At 51.5% G+C, this 18,901-nt stretch overlaps 2 protein-coding genes and 1 pseudogene across 5 annotated transcripts; 1 reads left to right on the top strand and 2 right to left on the bottom strand.

The window, feature by feature from the left end:
- Positions 1-753: 753 nt before the first annotated feature.
- Positions 754-7,739, bottom strand: TRNP1 (TMF1 regulated nuclear protein 1). Of its 4 annotated transcripts, none has more exons than XM_034959112.3 (3): positions 6,775-7,739; positions 2,085-2,139; positions 754-1,563 (listed from the first exon to the last, which is right to left on the bottom strand). In XM_034959112.3, exon 1 carries the CDS (start codon positions 7,598-7,600, stop codon positions 6,917-6,919), a length of 684 nt encoding a protein of 227 aa, XP_034815003.1. In that variant the 5' UTR covers positions 7,601-7,739; the 3' UTR covers positions 754-1,563; positions 2,085-2,139; positions 6,775-6,916. The 4 variants fall into 4 exon arrangements, with proteins under 4 accessions (XP_034815003.1, XP_054952303.1, XP_034815001.1 ...); XM_055096328.2 differs by having other exon boundaries at positions 2,005-2,139; XM_034959110.3 differs by lacking the exon at positions 2,085-2,139.
- Positions 7,740-9,863: 2,124 nt separating this feature from the next.
- Positions 9,864-15,866, top strand: LOC100987401 (oligosaccharyltransferase complex subunit OSTC). Its single transcript, XM_008961648.5, is given in 2 exon segments — positions 9,864-15,072; positions 15,074-15,866. Coding segments are annotated over 2 exon segments (447 nt in total). The 5' UTR covers positions 9,864-14,977; the 3' UTR covers positions 15,426-15,866.
- A 156-nt stretch (positions 15,867-16,022) lies between these two features.
- Positions 16,023-18,470, bottom strand: LOC117980056 (large ribosomal subunit protein eL32-like; annotated as a pseudogene).
- Positions 18,471-18,901: the final 431 nt, after the last annotated feature.

The following is an 18,901-nucleotide window of genomic DNA, read 5'->3' on the forward strand; positions in this document are numbered from 1 at the left end:
CAAGCCCAGCCCACGACTTTGGAAATAGTCTTTTTGTTTTATTTCTTGAGATAGGGTCTTGTTCTGTTGCCCAGGCTGGAGCACAGTGGTAGGATCACAGCTCAGTGCAGCCTTGACCTCCTGGGCTCAAGCAATCCTCCCACCTCAGCCTCCTAAGTAGCTGGTACCACAGGCATGTGCCACCCCACCTGGCTAATTTTTTCATTTTTATAGAGCAGGGATCTCCCTGGCTGGTCTCGAACTCCTGAGCTCAAGCAACCCTCCTGCCTCAGCCTCCCAAAGTGCTGGGATTACAGGTGTGATCCACCATGCCAGGCCAGAATAGCCTATGTTTAAAACACTTCCCAGTTTGAGTGTGCCATCTCCTGCTTAGACACCGACTGACAAAACAGGTCCATATGGTCGCCAGCACAGTCACACAGTTACACAACCCCCACAGGCCATGGTGCTGCCATGTTGTCACCAATTCGCACAACCCTCCTCGGTGTCACACAGTCTCACATGTGCATTCTCATCCCTGAGCTCCGTCATCACATCCTTTAATGAGGAAGACTTCCTGAGGATGGGGGTAAGAGCAGGCGGCTGTGAGTCAGGTCAAGGGAGAATTGGTCTGCAAATCAAAGTCAACAGGGCCAGACTGCCAAACGAAATTAAATACAAGCTGCTCCAGGAACCATCAACTTAAAGAGCCATAATAGACACAGAGGAAAGGCAGCAAGGACACTTGCAAAGTAAACCTCAGAACCCCATGCATTTGCCTTACATTATGGAAATTTATTCTTCCTGAATGTATAAGGCAGGAGACTAATTCAATATACATTCACTATGCAGAATTCTACAAGTTCTGGGCTATGTGTAAATGTGCCCCCCTTCCCTCCATTATCAGGATGTTTAAATGTGTTTCCTTTTTTTCATTTAAAACTTTGCTTAGATGTTTTACATTGCCATCACCTCTTCCTGAGAAAAAGGTGTGTCCCCCACCCCAACCCCTAGGAGCCAGCAGACTATCTTTCTGAGGGGCCACAGGCACACTCCCACGTGGAGAACAAGGGCAGTGGATGAAGGGAACGGGGATTTTTCAAACTAATGTTTTCCCTCAAACAGGCCTCCCGGCGCCGTTAGACTTGAAGCAATGACATCTACTAAAATGGGGACCCCAGCTGGGGGTTAAGAATGTTGTTTAAGAATGATGACGATATCTTTAAAAGAAATTCTTGGCTGGGGATGGGGTAGGGGGAAAGGGAAAAAAAATAAATTATTTTGACTTTCCCATTGGCAATGCTTGCTACGCTTAATCTGATTGCATCTCAGGGACCTGTAGCAACATCTCCAATTGTACAGTGTAAGCCAAAGTCAAATGTGGGGTATATGAAGAAATTCAGAGCATCAGCCAGTTCCCCAGAACCAGCCCCTTGCCACTGTAAAGTGAAAGGCTCCTGTGAGGAGGGCGCTGGGATTGTGTAAGGTCAATTCTCAACGTCTTCCTGAAGGCAGTGCCCAGGGAGAAAGCCGAATCCAGAGGTCCAGATCCATAGAGTGGAGGTTCTGAGGAGTTGGAAGGAGCTGGAAAGAATAATTCCAAGAGCTTTAATGGCCTCTTTCCCACAGCCACCCAGCCCCACCCAAGCCCTTCAACTTGAAATCTGCCTGAAGGGGGCGGGGGCATTGTGGAGAGAAGATGCAGGAGGCAATAGTATGGAATGGGACTCCTGGGGAAGCAGAGGTTCCCTTGGGCCTTTGTCCTTGGCTGGGATCCCCTAGCCTGAGCAGTTAGAATGGAATGTTCCTGGGATGAAAAGCCTGCCCCTCCTCCACTTCTCCCCTTATGGAGTTCCCCAGGGCCCATTCCAGGGATTCCTGATATGGTGATGCTCTAGAGAAGCAGAGGCCCACGCTGCCTGGGGGTTCTGTCCTGGCGGCCTCTCCAGGGCTGGGCAAATTGGTTCCATCATTTACGGATCTCTGCTATGTGCCAAGTACTTAGTATGACTTCTCATTTAATACTCAAGTTTTCTTTTTCTTTTTGAGACGAAGTTTTGCTCTTGTTGCCCAGGCTGGAGTACACTGGCGCGATTTCGGCTCACCGCAACCTCTGCCTCCCAGGTTCAAGCGATTCTCCTGTTTCAGCCTTCCGAGTAGCTGGAATTACAGGGGTATGCCACCACGCCTGGCTAATTTTTGTATGTTTAGTAGAGATGGGATTTCACCCTGTTAGCCAGCCCAGATCTACAGGGAGAGGAGGCAGCCCTCCAAGGCAAGCCCTTGGGAGGCTTGAGCCCTGAGCATCCTTGGCCCACCCTCCTCAGAAGCCAGGTTGCTGACTCAGCCTGACTCACCCCCAGGGCCCAGCCAGGTTGGGGTGTGCCCAGACTCTGGGAGGGGCACCTTCTGCCACCCCTCCAGCATCTCATGTCCCTTCCAATACCCAAGGACCAAGGGTCACTATACACAGCCTTGAATGTGGGAGCCCAGATATCCCCCTAAACGGACCTCTCTTTAGCCTGATAAATGAATCACCATATAGCCTAATGTTTAAGAGATCCCTCACTTATAGCTCCTATGTCTTTGGGCAAGTCACCCGCCCTCCCTCTCTGTTTCTTCACCTGTGGAAATGGGAATAATAACCCTTACTTTGCAGAGTGGTTGGGAGAACCGGAACAGATTAATGGGTGTAAAGTGCTCAGGGGCCTGGCATAGAGGAGGTGGTTAAGATATTATTCCAGAACCAAGAGTTCCCTTCCCCCATCGCCCCTGGCCAGGGTGCAGTCAAGGACCAATGGGGGAAGAAGTAGGTTGGGGATCTCCAAGCTTTCCCAAATACCTCCTCCTGCACTGCTCTCATGACAGCAGGCCTCTCCTTCAGCTCTGAGAAGCCTAAGCACCCGAGTTGTTCTTGAAGAACCCACCAACAGGGGAGCGGATGCAGGCTTGGACCACCTTGGCCAGGTTCTGTGGCTCCAGCCTAATCTCTAAGAGGCAACACTGGCCACCACTGGCAGTGGGACCCTGGGTTCTGATCAATTAGTGTAACAAATCTGTGAATATAAAATGACTCTGGTCTTTTATCCTGATAATGACCCCAACAAGGGCTACCTGTCTTTTCTGGAAGTCTTTCCTAATGGGTCTTCTCCCTGGGGTTCCAGGCTCAGCCCAACCAAAGGAGCTTCCTTTGCTCCCCCCTTCTTTTTTTTTCAGTAGAGGCGGGGTTTCACCATGTTAGTCAGGATGGTCTCGATCTCCTGACCTCGTGATCCGCCCGCCTCAGCCTCCCAAAGTGTTGGGAGTACAAGTGTGAGCCACCGCACCCGGCCTTGCTCCCCTTTCAAAGAGGGTTCCTGCACCTAGGGAGCCGGTGATGGGCACAGCTCTGGCCTCTAGTCCCACTCCACCCAGGAAGCTATCCCCAGAACTACACTCCCACTCTAGGGCTGCGCCGACCGCGACTACCCTGCTCGTTCTCCCAGGCCCCTGCAGCTCAAGGTCTAGGAAGCCCCGGGGACTACTGGGCAAAGGGATGATTGGGGGCAGGAACAATAAAGGACTGAACCTCCTCCAGGCCACACCCCTTCATCTCAAGAAAGCAGCCCCACACTGCCCTCTGGTGGCAACGTTCACATGGTTATCCAGTTGAGGGGCAGGTCCCAGATTAGAACCTTGAACTGGTCGCCCAGCCCCAAGCATCAGCCTGAAGAAAGGCTCCTGTTCCCCCCTCATTTCCCTTTGCTGAGATATAAATTCATTGGTGGCCGTCAGTGTCCTCAATGCACAGGTCCCCCAAGATCCCTGTACTCAGTCCTGTCCCCAGAGCTGGGGGCCACCAAGAAAGTGTTCTGAAAGTCATGTGGGGAAAAAGGGGTGGGTCAGCCTTCTGTCCGAGGCTAGAACTGGCCTCCAACAAACTGCTCAGCCCCCAAGGGATCCCCTGGGATGATGACAGCCAGAAAAGCCTGCCTGGAAAAGAGCCAGGAGACATAAGCCCTTAAAAGTAGAGACCCTCCTCTGATTTGGCTCTGCTTTCTGAGCCCCTATCAATATTTGCTAATTAAGAAGAAAATGGAGGCAGATGGGTGAGCTTTTTTTTTTTTTTTTTTTTTTTTTGAGACACAGTCTTGCTCTGTTGCCCAGGCTGGAGTGCGGTGCAACCTCCACCTCCCGGGTTCAAGCAATTCTTTCTCAGCCTCCCGAGTAGCTGGGATTACAGGCACCTGCCACCACGCCCAGCTAATTTTTGTTATTTTTAGTAGAGAAGGGGTTTCACTATGTTGGCCAGCCTGGTCTTGAACTCCTGACATCAAGTGATTGGCCCTCGTGGGCCTCCCAAAGTGCTGGGATTACAGGCATGAGCCACCGCACCCGGCCTGAATAAAGCCAGACGGGTGAGCTTCTAGAGGGGGCCCTGGAGGGTCAGGCAGGTGTGGGAGGTGCCTTTTGTCAGTTGGCTATGTGGTAATGGACATAGCACTAACTAGGAGCTGGGGTTCAAGTCTACATGTGTGTGCCCTGGCCAGGAAGCTTGATGAGGAGCAGTGGGACATCTGGAAGTGGAGGGAGGGGGCAGAGCTGCCTGTGACACCAGGACCAATCTCCATTTACTACCCTCTACTTCACACACACACACTAGCCAGTGTCGTCTGTAATTCTCTACTCACCCACCCCACCCCCAAATCGGGACAAGCTGATTACAAATAAATCCTGGAGAAAGCCAAAACTGTGATGGCACCGAGCACTTTACACCATTAGCTAAAAGCTTCTCCGGACCACGTGCCCCCTCCCATGCAACCCAGAAAACAAACGGTCCTGGCTGCAGCCCAGCACCAAGGCCTGAGCTCAGCTCTTTCCAAGATGTCCTGTCCTCTCTAAGCCTCTAGACCCCAAATGACCCAAGTGGCTTTGGAAGGTGTTCCCTGTTTGGAAAGACCAGAGGATGGCATTTCCCCCTTCATTACTTCCCTGGGGTTCCCTAACTTTGTCAGAGGCTCTGAGACCCCCTCCTGAACCTCCCTTCCCCAGCTAAGAAAGGGTTCAGGAAAGCCTTGCTGTTAGCCGAGAAACCAGCCAAAAAGTTTGGTATCCAGGGAGAAGGGCTGATGAGGGAGGATCCCATAAGGGCCCCAAGCCTCAGCCTATCAGAGCAGTGCACCTGACCCTCCCAGATTCCTGTGGAAGGAAGCATCCTCCCCACTTCACCCCATTCCCAAGCCCTGACTCAAGGAGGGACTGAGGAAAGAGGCCCAGAGAGGGGGCAGAGTTGTTCTAAGTCACAGAGCAGACAGGATCCAGAGGACAACTCTCCCTAGCCCCTGCCCAGGGTACTGTGGGAGGTGCACACACAGGCCAGGGACCTTGATTCTTCCCTCACTGGCATGTGACCTTGAGAAATCCCCTCTCCACTCTGCAAAAGTAGGACTTTAAATTAGCTCATGGCTCTATCAGCAAAAGCAGTGCCTGTTTCCAGGTGTGAGTTAAAATAATACATTATCAGCCAGGTGCAGTGGCTCACGCCTGTAATCCCAACACTTAAGGAGGCCGAAGCGGACAGATCACCGGAGGTCGGGAGTTCGAGAACAGCCTGACCAACATGGAGAAACCCGGTCTCTACCAAAAATACAAAATGAGATGGACGTAGTGGCACATGCCTGTAATCCCAGCTACTTGGGAGGCTGAGGCAGGAGAATCGCTTGAATCCGGGAGGCGGAGGTTGCAGTGAGCCAAGATCGCACCATTGCACTCCAGCCTGGGCAACAAGAGCGAAACACTGTCTCAAAACAAACAACAACAACAAAAAAATTATCTTTCCATGATTTAGTGAGGAAGAAGAAGGACCACAGCCCCTCTGGGAGGTTAAGAGATCCACTTCGCAGACTGATAAGTGAGAGTGAAATTAACTCAGCTGGTGAGCAGCAGTGTGGTAGCCAGGTCATTCACAGTGGGGACAGAGGAATGGGAGACTGAAGGGCATCTGGACAGGAAGAGAAGCAGATCTCACCTCAGATCTGGCTCTTTAAGGCCCCCCTTTCTGGAAGCTGATACCACACCTGCCCCCTTGGGGCCTGTTAAAGGGTATCACCTGGTTCCAACCTGGCCGAGCCATCTTAGTAACAGGTTGGGAGTTAAGCCTCTAGGTTCTGCTATGTAAGGATCCCTGGGTGAGCAGGTGCCAGACATCCTGTCCTGGTTATATGAGTCAGGCTGTAATTTTTGCGAACCTGCATGACGGCATAAGAAAAGCTGTCTCCTAGAAGAAGAAGGGCCTAAGTATGAAGAGAACAAATCCTAAACCTCTCTGGGATTCCGTCTCCCCAAAGGTAAAACAGGCCTAGAGGGGGAATTCAGTGGTACAGCCCTGTGCCAGCCTCCACCCCATCCTGGGGCCTCATTATTCTGTCCTCCCGAAGGCACGGAGCTGGGCGGCGCCAGGAAGCAGCATCCTCAAGGGCAAGACTGCTCACAGCTCCGAGGGGCCCGGGAAAGGCCACGCAAGTGGGGGTGAGGATGGGGGGTGCTGCATCCGTGCGGCAGGTTCCAAGTGGTAAAAGTTTGCCGCCAACCCGTTCCTGGGATCTGAGTCCCCTCAAGAGTCCAACTCTTATAATGGAGACTTGATGCTACCACCTCTCACTCTCCAGATGGTCGGGAGAGGCAGCAACAGAAAGTGGCAGCTTTACTAGGGACCCAGCAGACGCCAGAAGCTCCAGGGAAGGGAGTTCCCGGGCCCTGGACCAGCCCCCCACAGCCATGACCGACCCTCGAACGCACCAGCCGCTAAGACCGCACCTCAGCCTCCTCTACTGGGCCCCTGGCCCCCCACTGCCTCTTCCTGCGGATCCGTAGTCCTTCCAGCCGGCGTCCGCGATCAGTTGGTCGGTCGGCACCTCGGCGAAGCTTGTCGGGGTGGCCAGGGGTCCGGGCGTGGAGGTCAGCGCTGCGGGGAGGCGGGGCCGCGGGGCGGGCTGCGGCGGAAGGGCGAGTCGGGCTCGGGGCCGTGGCCGCGCCGCAGTCGCCCGGCACCCCAGGGCACGCAGCCGCCCAGGCCCAGCGCCGAGGCCAGCAGCGCGGGGGGTCGGCCGCGGCGGCCGCGGCGCGGGCCCTTCTTGAGGCGCGACCCGTGAGCCGCCAGGTAGAGCTCGGCCTGCGCCACGCCGCCGCTCAGGCGGCTCAGGCTCTCCGCGCGGTGCGCCAGGCGCAGCTCGGCCGCCAAGAAAACGCGGTGCAGCTGCAGCACGCGGCTCTCCAGCTCCGACACCAGGCGCCGGCGGCCCTCCACCTCCAGCAGCCGCCGCCGTGCTTCGGCCAGCTCCAGCGCGCGGCCCCCCGCCCCCGCAGCCGCGCCAGAGCCCCCTCCGGGGCCGGCGAGCCCCGCGATCCCGCTAGCGCCCTGGCGCCAGCGCTGCAGCTCCTGGCCCTCGGCCGCGCCTGCCGAAGCCCCAGCTGCGTCCGGCAGCGGCGGGGACTGACCCGGGGTCGGGGTAGGGGTCAAGGTCGGAGTTGGGGGCGGGGGCTGAGAGGACGGCATGGGATCCCGGGGCGGCGGCGGCGACCCCGGCTCTGCCGTCCCCTCCTGGGCCCCCGGGCCGCAGGCGCTGATGCGGCAGCCCGGCATCCCCCGCCCCCCCCGGCGGTCTGCGGCTGTAGGTGCGCAGGGACGATGAGCACAGCGCACCTGAACAGCTAGACACGGCCACAGCCCCCATCCCAGGGGCGCGCCTGCTGTCCGCGCATCTTATAGAACACGGGGCGGAGCGACGGGCGGCACAGCCAATCACAGACAGGCACGCCCTGACTCCGCCCCCCCCCCCCCCCCCCCGCTCTGCACATTCAGGGCATTCCCCAAACCCTTCAGGTCCTGCACTTCGCCGGATTCTGCCCCGCTAGGGCACCCGGTCCCCTTTCGCCTCTCCCCAAATTTTGGGTGCAAAAAAACCCTCATCTTCCCTGGTTTGGCCCCTCAGAGTCATAAGCTCTGGTAGCTGGTGTTTAGAAAATCACGGAATCCGGTCTCCATCCGGGGGAGGGTCTTGCCTAAGGCCTCTGTGCGAAGAGAGCCTGGGCTAGAACGCAGGAGGCTTGACTCCTTGTGCCGTGCCCCTCCCACACCTCATGCTGCCCTTGGCCGAATCAGTTCTGCCCGGTCTCTCCTGGGCCATAGGGCTCTCAAGGACCCCCTTTCCCACCTCACTAGGGCAGTGGAAGGGTTAACGCAGAGGGGCGACTGCCGTCCTGGTGGGACAGGGATCTAGCTGGACTGATTCCACGATAGGTAGAGCGCTTTATTCGCAGAACAAATACCTCAGCGCTGCCGCTGAGCCTGCAAACCTTGGTGGCATCACAGAGGAGCCCCGGACCCCACGGTGTGCAAAGTTCTTTCTCTGCCCCGGCTCGTGTTTACTCCTCCCAGCCGGTGTTCCTACACATTTTAAAGAGGGAGAAACTGGCTGGGCGCGGTGGCTCACGCCTGTAATCCCAGCACTTTGGGAGGTCAAGGCGGGCGGATCACCTGAGGCCAGGAGTTCAAGACCAGCCTGAGCAACATGGCGAAACCCCATCTTTACTAAAAATACAAAAAAATTAGCCGGTCGTCGTGGTAGGCGCCTGTAATCCCAACTACTCGGTAGGCTGAGGCAGGAGAATCGCTTGAACCCGGGAGGCGGAGGCTACAGTGAGCCAAGATCGCGCCATTGCACTCCAGCCTGGGCGACAGAGCAAGACTCCGTCTCAAAAAAAAAAAAAAAAAAAAAAAAAGCCGGGGGCGGGAAGGGGGAAGGGGGGTGTGCGGGGACGGGGAACTGACTGGTGGGGCGCGGTGGCTCATGCCTGTAATCCCAGCACTTTGCGAGGCCGAGGTGGGTGGATCACCTAAGGTCAGGAGTTCTAGACCAGCCTGGCCAACATGGTGAAACCCCTGTCTCTACTGAAAATACAAAAAAATTAGCCAGGTGTGGTGGCGCACCTCTGTAGTTCCAGCTACTCAGCAGGCTGAGGGAGGAGAATCGCTTGAATTCGGGAGGCAGAGGTTGCAGTGAGCAGAGATTGTGCCACTGTACTCCAGCCTGGGCGACAGAGCAAGACTCAGTCTCAAAAAATAAATAAAAATAAAAAATAAAGAAGGGGAAACTGAGACCCTGAAGGGCAGTAGTGCTTTGCCCAATGTCTTATTGACGACTGGTAGCTGAATCCAGATTTTTGAATCTGACCAGAAATGCACGAGCTCAGCCATTCATGCCCTCTAAGGGCTCAGATACCTGGGTCTAGTCCTCTTGGTGGAGGGACGTTCTTTATGTGGGACTTTATCTGACACTTCTCATCTGGCCCTGACAAAATAATAGAATGGAACCCTGCCCACTTTTCCCCCAACAGAAATGACCCTGCCATACCAAACACTGGCTCAGACACCATGGGCCTGCCTCAGTTTCCATCTACTTGAAGGTGGCATCAGAGATGGGAGGTCTCTGTGGTGGGTGGGGGCAAGGGCCAGGGGTCCAGAAACCAGCTCTGAACCTGATTGGGAAGGACTGCAGCAGACCCTGGGCTCAGGAGGACCTGCGGAAGGTATGGCCAGTGTGACTGCTGAAGCCTGAAGAGGAGGCAAATGGCGTGCTTGCATGATGTGCAGGATGATGATAGAGCCTCATCCTCCCCCCATGAACACATGTTCTCTAAGTGCTTTCAGGTGTCTTAGACTGAGTGAGACTGAGTGATGGGGACTCGTGGGCGAGACAGTTGGGCTCCAAAGAGGCAGCTCAGAAGCGGCTGGGAGAGGAAGGCGGGTGGGTGAGAAGCACCAGGCTCAGTGAAGAGGAAGGGTGGAGGGGTTGGGGGAGGGAGGAGGTCAGAAGCAGGGTGCCCAGTGACCAGGGGTGGTGGAGACTCAGTGAGGGGAAGGGGAGGGCTTGGGAGGATGACTCAGTCAGAGGGGAAGAAGAGCTGTTCAGTGACTGTGCTGGGGCTCAGTAGGGGGAAGGGGCTGAGTGTGTGCAAAGGTGCTGGCGGAGGCTCACCATGGGGGAAGGGAGGTTCAGTGAGGGGCATGGGAACTCAGAGAGTTGGAGGGGCTCAGTGAAGATGAGGGAGGCTCAGGAGCTACCAGGTTGCCCCCAGCAAGGAGGCTTGCCCTGCTGAATGATGGTGTCCCTTTGAACAGTCTCTTTTGTGTCATGGAATCATAGGTCTTTCTCAGGGCAGAAGCCCCTCATTGCCATGGTGGTGGGGAGATGGACAGGTGTTTTGCCTTCATGAGGCAGATCACTGCTCCCAACTCCTCAAGGACTGATTCAGGGGAAGAAGACTAGGACTTATCTCCACCCCCAACCACTGGCCAGATCCAGAGAACCAGTCAGACCCGGGTTGAAAACCAACACACACTGCCCATCTGGGTGACCTTGGGCAAGTAATTTATCTGAGTGGGAGAAGATGCACAGTATATATTTATTGAAGGAATGAATGTTCTCTGTCTCGTGATATCATCCCTAAGAAAGGGAGATTGATAGCCTTCTCTTCCTGATGAGAAACCAAAGTCCAGAGAAGTGAAGAGGCTTGCCCAAGTTCACACAGCAGGTAAATGGCCAAGCAAGAATGCAAACACAGATATGACCCACTCCGTGGTCACTCCTTACCTCCCTGTTCTCTGACAATGCTCCCTGTTGCTATCCTCTGTGGTATTTCCTATGAGTCATATATATGTATTTGTTTATTGTTTAATTATTAATAGTCTCTCCCCCTTGACTGGTTTTGCTTATCACTAGAATCCCCTGAAGTCAAGCAGAGTGCCTGGCCCCATAAAGCACTCAATAAACATTTGTCTGAATTGAAAAATTTAGGCCGTGCAGAGTGGCTCACGCCTGTAATCCCAGCACTTTGGGAGGCTGAGGCAGATGGATCACCTGAGATCAGGAGTTCAAGACCAGCCTGGCCAATGTGGTGAAACCCCATCTCTACTAAAAATACAAAAATATGGCCAGGGACGGTGGCTCACACCTGTAATCCCAGCACTTTGGGAGGCCGAGGTGGGTGGATGATGAGGCCAAGAGATCAAGACCATCCTGGCCAACATGATGAAACCCCACCTCTACTAAAAATACAAAAAATTAGCTGGGCGTGGTGGGGCAAGCCTGTAGTCCTGACTTCTCAGGAGGCTGAGGCAGGAGAATCGCTTGAACCCGGGAGGCGGAGGTTGTAGTGAGCTGAGATCATGGCACTGCACTCTAGCCTGGCAACAGAGCGAGACTCCATCTCAATAAATAAATAAATACAAATACAAATACAAAAATTAGCCGGGCGTGGTGGTGCACATCTGTAATCCCAGCTACTCAGGAGGCTGAGGCAGGAGAATTGCTTGAACCTGGGAGGCAGAGGTTGCAGTGAGCTGAGATTGCGCTATTGCACTCCAGCCTGGGCAACAGGAGCAAGACACCATGTCAAAAAAAAAAGAAAGAGAGAGAGAGAGACAGGGAGAGAGAGAGAGAAAGAGAGAGAGAGAAAGGAAAAGAAAAGAAAAGAAAAATTAACCGGGTGTAGTGGTGCATGCCCATAATTCCAGCTACTCGGGAGGCTGAAGCAGAATCACTTGAACCCAGGAGGCGGAGATTGCAGTGAACCGAGATCACACCACTGCACTCCAGTTTGGGCAACAGAGCAAGACTCCATTAAAAGAAGAAAGAAAGAAAAGAAAGAAAGAAAGAAGAAGAAGAAGGAAGGAAGGAAGGAAGGAAGGAAGGAAGGAAGGAAGGAAGATAAATAAAAATAACACAAGGGTAGGCCGGGTGCGGTGGCTCACTTCTGTATTCCCAGCACTTTGGGAGGCAGAGGCGGGTGGATCACGAGGTCAGGAGTTCAAGATCAGCCTGGCCAAGATGGTGAAACATCTCTACTAAAAATACAAAAAAGTTACCCGGGCATGGTGGCAGGTACCTGTAATCCCAGCTACTGGGGAGGCTGAGACAGAGAATTGCTTGCACCCAGGAGGGAGAGGTTGCAATGAGCTGAGATTGCGCCACTGCACTCCAATCTGGGCAACAGAGAGAGACTCCGTCTCAAAAAAAAGAAAGAAAGAAAGAAAAGAAAACACAAGGGTAGATCTTGCTGAGAATGGAGAGTTCCCTTCTCCATTCATTCATTTATTCATTTTTATTTTATTTATTTATTTATTTATTTATTTATTTATTTATTTTTTCTGAGATGGAGTCTTGCTCTTGTTGCCCAGGCTGGAGGGCAGTGGTGCAATCTCAGCTCATTACAACGTCCGCCTCCCAGATTCAAGCGATTCTCCTGCCTCAGCCTCCCGCATAGCTGGGATTACAGGCATGAGCCACCACGCCCGGCTAATTTTGTATTTTTAGTACAGACAGGGTTTCTCCAGGTTGATCAGGTTGGTCTCCAACTCCCAACCTCCAGCGATCCGCCCGCCTCTGCCTCCCAAAGTGCTGGGATTACAGGCGTCAGCCACTGTGCCCAGCTTCTTGTCAGCTTTCTTAACTGGCCTGAGCACCACACTCTCGGAGTGGATAGAAGCCACAGTCTACCACCTATTAGTGCACATCCAGCCCAGCAAACACAACACCTGGAATGAAGAAATCCATCCATAACTGTAATGATTATTGTGTTTTTCTGATCTTTATAAAAGTTATAGAGTACATTCCTTTTGTAGAAAATCTGGAAGACAGATAAAATACTAAAATACTGAAAAAGAATAGGCTGTCAGGCAAGGTGGCTTATGCCTGTAATCCCAGCACTTTGGGAGACTGAGGCAGGAGGATCACTTGAGCAACTAGGAGTTCAAGACCAGCCTGGGCAATATGGTGAGACCTCATCTCTATGAAAAATAAAAATAAATTACCTGGGCATGGTGGTGCATGCCTGTAGTCCCAGCTATTCAGGAGGTTGAGGTGGGAGGATCGCTTGAGCCCAGGAAGTCGAGGCTGCAGTGAGCTGTCTCTTTCCACTGCCCTCCAGCCTGGGTGACAGAGCAAGACCTCATCTCAAAAAATAAAAATAATAGGCCAAGCACAGTGGCTCATGCCTATAATCCTGTACTTTGGGAGGCCAAGATGGGAGGATTGCTTCAGTCCAGGAGTTTGAGACCAGCCTGGGCAACATAGCAAGACTCTCTGTCTCTATGAAAAATTTAAAAAATTAGCCAGATTTGGTGGTGCATGCCTGTAGCTACGTGGGAGGCTGAGGCAGGAGGACCCCTTGAGCCCAGGACTTTGAGGCTGCAGTGAGCAGCCTCTGCACCACTGCACTCTGGCCTGGGAGACACAGAAAGACCCTCTCTCTCTCTCTCTCTTTTTTTTTTTTTTTTTGAGATGGAGTCTCACTGTGTCACCCAGGCTGGAGTGCAATGGTGCGATCTCAACTCACTGCAACCTCCGCCTCCCAGGTTCAAGCAATTCTCCTGCTTCAGCCTCCTAAGCAGCTGGGATTACAGGCGCCCGCCACCACACCTGGCTAATTTTTGTATTCTTAGTATTCACCCAGCCGACCCTGTATCTTAAAAAAAAAAAAAAAAAGAAAACAAGAAGAAGAAGAAAAGAAAAAGCCTGGGCGTGGTGGCTCACGCTTGTAATCCCAGCACTTTGGGAGGCTGAAGCAGGTGGATCACTTGAGGTCAGGAGGTCAAAACCAGCCTGACCAACATGGTGAAACACCATCTGTACTAAAAATACAAAATTAGCCAGGTGTGGTGGCACACGCCTGTAATCTCAACTACTTGGGAGGCTGAGGCAGGAGAATTTCTTGAACCCAGGAGGCAGAGGTTGCAGTGAGCCGAAATCACATCATTGCACTCCAGCCTGGGCAACAAGAGCGAAACTCCATCTCAAAAAAATTTAAAAAAGAAAGAATAGAGGAAAGGAGCCTGAAATCAGAAAGACTTATGTTTGAATTGAAGTTCAGTCCTTTTCTAGCTATGCAACCCTGAGAGAGGCACCTTTGTTCTCTGAACTTCAGGGTTTTCATCTGAGAAGTGGAACGGCTAATATCTATGGCATAGACAAGGACATTGACTCATGCAAGGATATGCCCAAGATCTCACATATCTATGGTCATATCTGGTCGTATCTATCTGACTCAAAATCTGTGGCCTGAGTTTGAGACCCTGAAAGAGAAGAGGCAGCTGAGATGGGACCAGGTTCCAGAGTCTGGTCCAGTATGTATCTATTGCCTCCAGGACAGCAGCCAGAAGAGACAGCCTTGTGGAGGGGACAGTGACTGTGGCTGTGGCCCCAAGCAGGATCCCCAATCCCCTCCATTAGCTGAGAGTGGGGTGGGGAAGGGGTCAAGGCCTGAGGAGTATATGTCCATCCCAGCCTAGAATATTTGAGTCCTCTGCTAAGAGATCCAACCTCTCCCTTTCAGCCTCTCCCTGGCAACCTGGCCTGGCACCCTCTAGGAAGTGATCTCAGTTTAATAATTTAGCAGATGCAGACAAAGATAGCAGCTCCGAAAATAACCCAGTCAGGGCCCAGCCTCCACCTTCCCTTTCCTTAACAGACTTCCCTGCCCTCCCCGCAAGGTCTCTGGTTGCCCTACACACCTGTCAGTGTTCCTGCCTGCCAGTGAACACCTGATTCAATGCTTCCTCATTCTTCTCCTCCTCCTTGCTCCTTTCTCTCCATTGTTATATCAAGAGCTTTTATATGGGTCAGGCACGGTGGCTCACGCCTGTAATCCCAGCACTTTGGGAGGGCGAGGCAGGTGGATCACCTGAGATCAGGAGTTCAAGATCAGCCTGGTCAATGTGGTGAAACCCCATCTCTACTAAAAATACAAAAATTAGCCGGGCATGGTGGTGCATGCCTGTAGTCCCAGCTACTTGGGAAGCTGAGGCAGGAGAATCTCTTGAACCTGGGAGGCGGAGATTGCGGTGAGCTGAGATTGCACCACTGCACTCCAGCCTGGATGACAGAGTGAAACTCCGTCTCAAAAATAATAATAAATAAATAAATAAAATAAAATAAAGAGCTTTTGCCTTTATGCAACCAACATGGAGATTTTGTACCATGTCCTGTTCTTAGTGCTTGAACGTCCTAACCTGAAGCTGAAGAAGCCGCCCTGGCTGCACATGCCGTCGGCCATGACTGTATGCTCTGGTGGTGGTGTCTTACTTCCTCATTACCGGAGGAATCATTTATGATGTTATTGTTGAACCTCCAAGTGTTGGCTCTATGACTGATGAACATGGGCATCAGAGGCCAGTAGCTTTCTTTGCCTATAGAGTAAATGGACAATATGTTATGGAAGGACTTGCATCCAGCTTCCTGTTTACAATGGGAGGTTTAGGTTTCATAATCCTGGACCAATTGAATGCACCAAATATCCCAAAACTCAATAGATTTCTTCTTCTATTCATTGGATTTGTCTGTGTTCTATTGAGTATTTTCATGGCTAGAGTATTCATGAGAATGAAACTGCCGAGCTATCTGATGGGTTAGAGTGCCTTTGAGAAGAAATCAGTGGATACTGGATTTTTTCTTGTCAATGAAGTTTTAAAGGCTGTACCAATCCTCTAATATGAAATGTGGACAAGAATGAAGAGCAGCAGTAAAAGAAACATCTAGTGAAAAAACAGGAAGCATATTGAAGCTTGGATTAGAATTTCTTCTTGGTATTAAAGAGACAAGTTTATCACAGTATTTTTTTTTTCCTGCTGACCTATTGCTGTACCAACGGTGTTGAGTGGCATTTTCTTCTTAGTTTTTCATTTCTTAAAGAAAATATACTCTATATCTCAACTATAATATCAAGTAAAGTGATTATTTTTTACAACCCCCTTACCATTTTTTAGAGATGACATTTCTGATTTTCAGAAATTAACATAAAATCAAGAAGCAAGATTACATAAACTGAGAACTCTGGACAGCTGATCAGCTTTATCTATGGTGCTTCACTTTAACTAGAGTGTGTGATGGTAGATTATTTCAGAATTGTATGTAAGACTGTTTCCTGAACAATAAGATGTATGAAAGGAGCAGAAATAAATACTTTTTCTAATTAAAAACAAAAAAGCTGGGTGCAAGGGTGCACACCTGTAATCCCAGCTACTCGAGAGGCTGAGGCAGGAGAATCACTTGAACCCGGGAGGTGGAGGTTGCAGTGAGCCGAGATCGCACCACTGCACTCCAGCCTGGGCGACAGAGTGAGACTCTGTCTCAAACAAACAAACAAACAAAAAGCTTTTATATCAATTAGGGCTTAGAGAAGTCTTTCCACTGGGCGCGGTGGCTCACACCTGTAATACCAGCACTTTGGGAGGCCGAGGCGGGCAGATCACAAGGTCAGGAGTTCGAGACCAGCCTGACCAACACGGTGAAACCCTATCTCTACTAAAAATACAAAAATTAGCTGGGCATGGTGGCACACGCCTATAGTCCCAGCTACTCGGGAGGCTGAGGCAGGAGAATCGCTTGAACCCAGAAGGCAGAGGTTGTCGTGAGCTGAGATCAAGACTGTGCCACTGCACTCCAGCCTGGGTGACAGAGCAAGACTCCATCTCAAAAAGAAAAGAAAAGAATAAGGAAATCTTTCCTAGAAGCCAGAAGACTTGGGCTTCATTCACTGTGTGGACCTGAGCACTCTCCTTCACCTCTCTGACTCTGTTCCTGCATTTGTAAAATGAGGCCTCTGGAAGCCGGGCGCGGTGGCTCGTGCTTGTAATCTCAGCACTTTGGGAGGCTGCGGCAGGAAAATCACTTAAGCACAGGAATTTGAGGCCAGCGTGGGTAACATAGGGAGACCCCGTCTCTACAAAAACATTTAAGAATTAGCTGGGCATGGTTGCACATGGCTGTAGCCCCAGCTACTCAGGAGGCTGAGGTGGGAGGATCGCTTGAGCTCAGGAGGTCGAGGCTGCAGTGAGCCGAGATTGTGCCACTGCTCTCCAGCCTGGGCAACACAGTAAGACCCTGTTTTGAAAAAATTTTTTTTGAAATGAGGCCTCTGGATTCCTAAATAAGACATGAACAAAATGTTGGTGTGGGTGCCAATTACTTGGATAGGGGACTGGATGTCTTCCTCAGGAAGGCACAACTGCCGTGTCAATGTCATCTCAGTCAACAGCACTACAATCCATCTATGCTGCTGCTCTATACAGGGAGCCCAGATTTCTCTGTGTTTGATTTCTCCTGTGAAGAAAGCTTTGCCCTAGTTATTATTCCTAGAATAAAAGGCTATGACTTGTGTTCACAGTGGCGGTAGCAGGTTCCACGTGCTTTTGATGCTTCATCACATTTTTGGTGTTACTTTTTTTTTTTTTGCAGTTTTCGTGGTTTTTTTTAAACATGAATCAGGCATGCATGCACGTGAGCCGTCTATTCATTTTCTTTGCTGTGCAGCCTGGAATTGGGGTTGGAGACTCTGGGGGCTAGTTATGCTGCTCTTTCCACTCAGGTTTTGTGGTTCTTGGAGGAAACATTGCGAGCAGTCTCAGCACAGTAAGATTTGCTGCACATCAGCAGCACTTCCAGCTCCTTGACATTGTGGACCAGGAACTTCCAGAACCCACAGGGCAGCATGTGCCTGGTTTTCTTGTTCTGCCTATGCCCAATGCTGGGCATCAAGATTTGGCCCTTGAATCTTCTCTGTACCCTACTGCCAATAACACTAGGTTTCTGTCAGTTACACTTAACAGTCTGCTCCATCCATCAGACTGTTCACGATGCCACATGAACTTCTTGGTCCTCTTTTTGATGATCTTGGGCTTCCTGAGGGGTGTGAGGGTGACCATGCTGCTGAGAAGATGGCTCCCACTTCTGTAGACAGCCCCGAGGAAGAGAAACTTACCACGTTTCTGATAAGTAGAAATTATACCTTCTCTCCCTTGAAGCATTACTTAAATCACCCCTCCTTTTTTTTTTTTTTTTCTTTTTTATTTGAGACAAAGTCTCACTCTGTCGCCCAGGCTGGAGTGCAGTGGTGCGATCTCGACTCACTGCAACCTCCACCTCCCCGGTTCAAGAGATTCTCTGCCTCAGCCTCCCGAGTAGCTAGGATTACAGGTGCCTGCCACCACGCCTGGCTAATTTTTGTTGTTTTTTTTTTTAAGTAGAGACAGGGTTTCACCCTGTTGGCCAGGCTGGTCTCGAACTCCGGACCTCAAGTGATCCACCCGCTTTGGCCTCCCAAAGTAATTACAGGCGTGAGCCACCGCACCCAGCCAAATCACCCCACCTTTAGGGACTCAGTTTTCACACCTCTAAAATAGCCATACCTTGAAGGGCAAGTAGGGGCAATGTCAGTTCCATAAGGGCTGAGGTCACATTTGTTTTCATGCATTCATTCAATGTCATTAAGCACCTACTATGCACCAGCCACTGTGCAAGGTGCTAGAGGCACAGCAGTAAATACAAGAGGTGCAATGCAATCCCTGTTTCCACAAAGCTTACATATCAGAAATCAAAATAGTTAAATCCCAAGAAATGTACCATGAGGGAATAATAAAATACCTTCTAATATTTATGGCTGGGCACAGTGACTCACACCTATAGTCCTAACTACTCGGGAGTCTGAGGCAGGATTGCTTGAGCCCAGGAGTTTGAGGCTGCAGTGAGCTATGATTGCACCACTGTACTCCAACCTGGGTGACAGAGTGAGACCCTATCTCTAAATAAATAAATAAATATTTTAAAAATATTTAAGGCCAGGCATGGTTGGCTCACGCCTATAATCTTAGCACTTTGGGAAGCTGAGGCAGGAGGATCGCTTGAAGCCAAGAGTTCAAGTTGCAACAAAGCAAGACCCCATGTCTACAAAAATAAAAATAAAAACATTAGCCAGGCATGGTGGTGTGTTCCTGTAGCCCCAGCTACTCAGGTGGCTGAGATGGGAGGATCGCTTGAGCCCAGGATTTTGAGGCTGCGGTGAGCTATGATTGCACCACTCCACTCCAGCCTGGATGACAGAGACCCTGTCT

This window comes from Pan paniscus, chromosome 1 (genome assembly GCF_029289425.2).
Source record: "Pan paniscus chromosome 1, NHGRI_mPanPan1-v2.0_pri, whole genome shotgun sequence".
Lineage (NCBI taxonomy): Eukaryota > Metazoa > Chordata > Mammalia > Primates > Hominidae > Pan > Pan paniscus.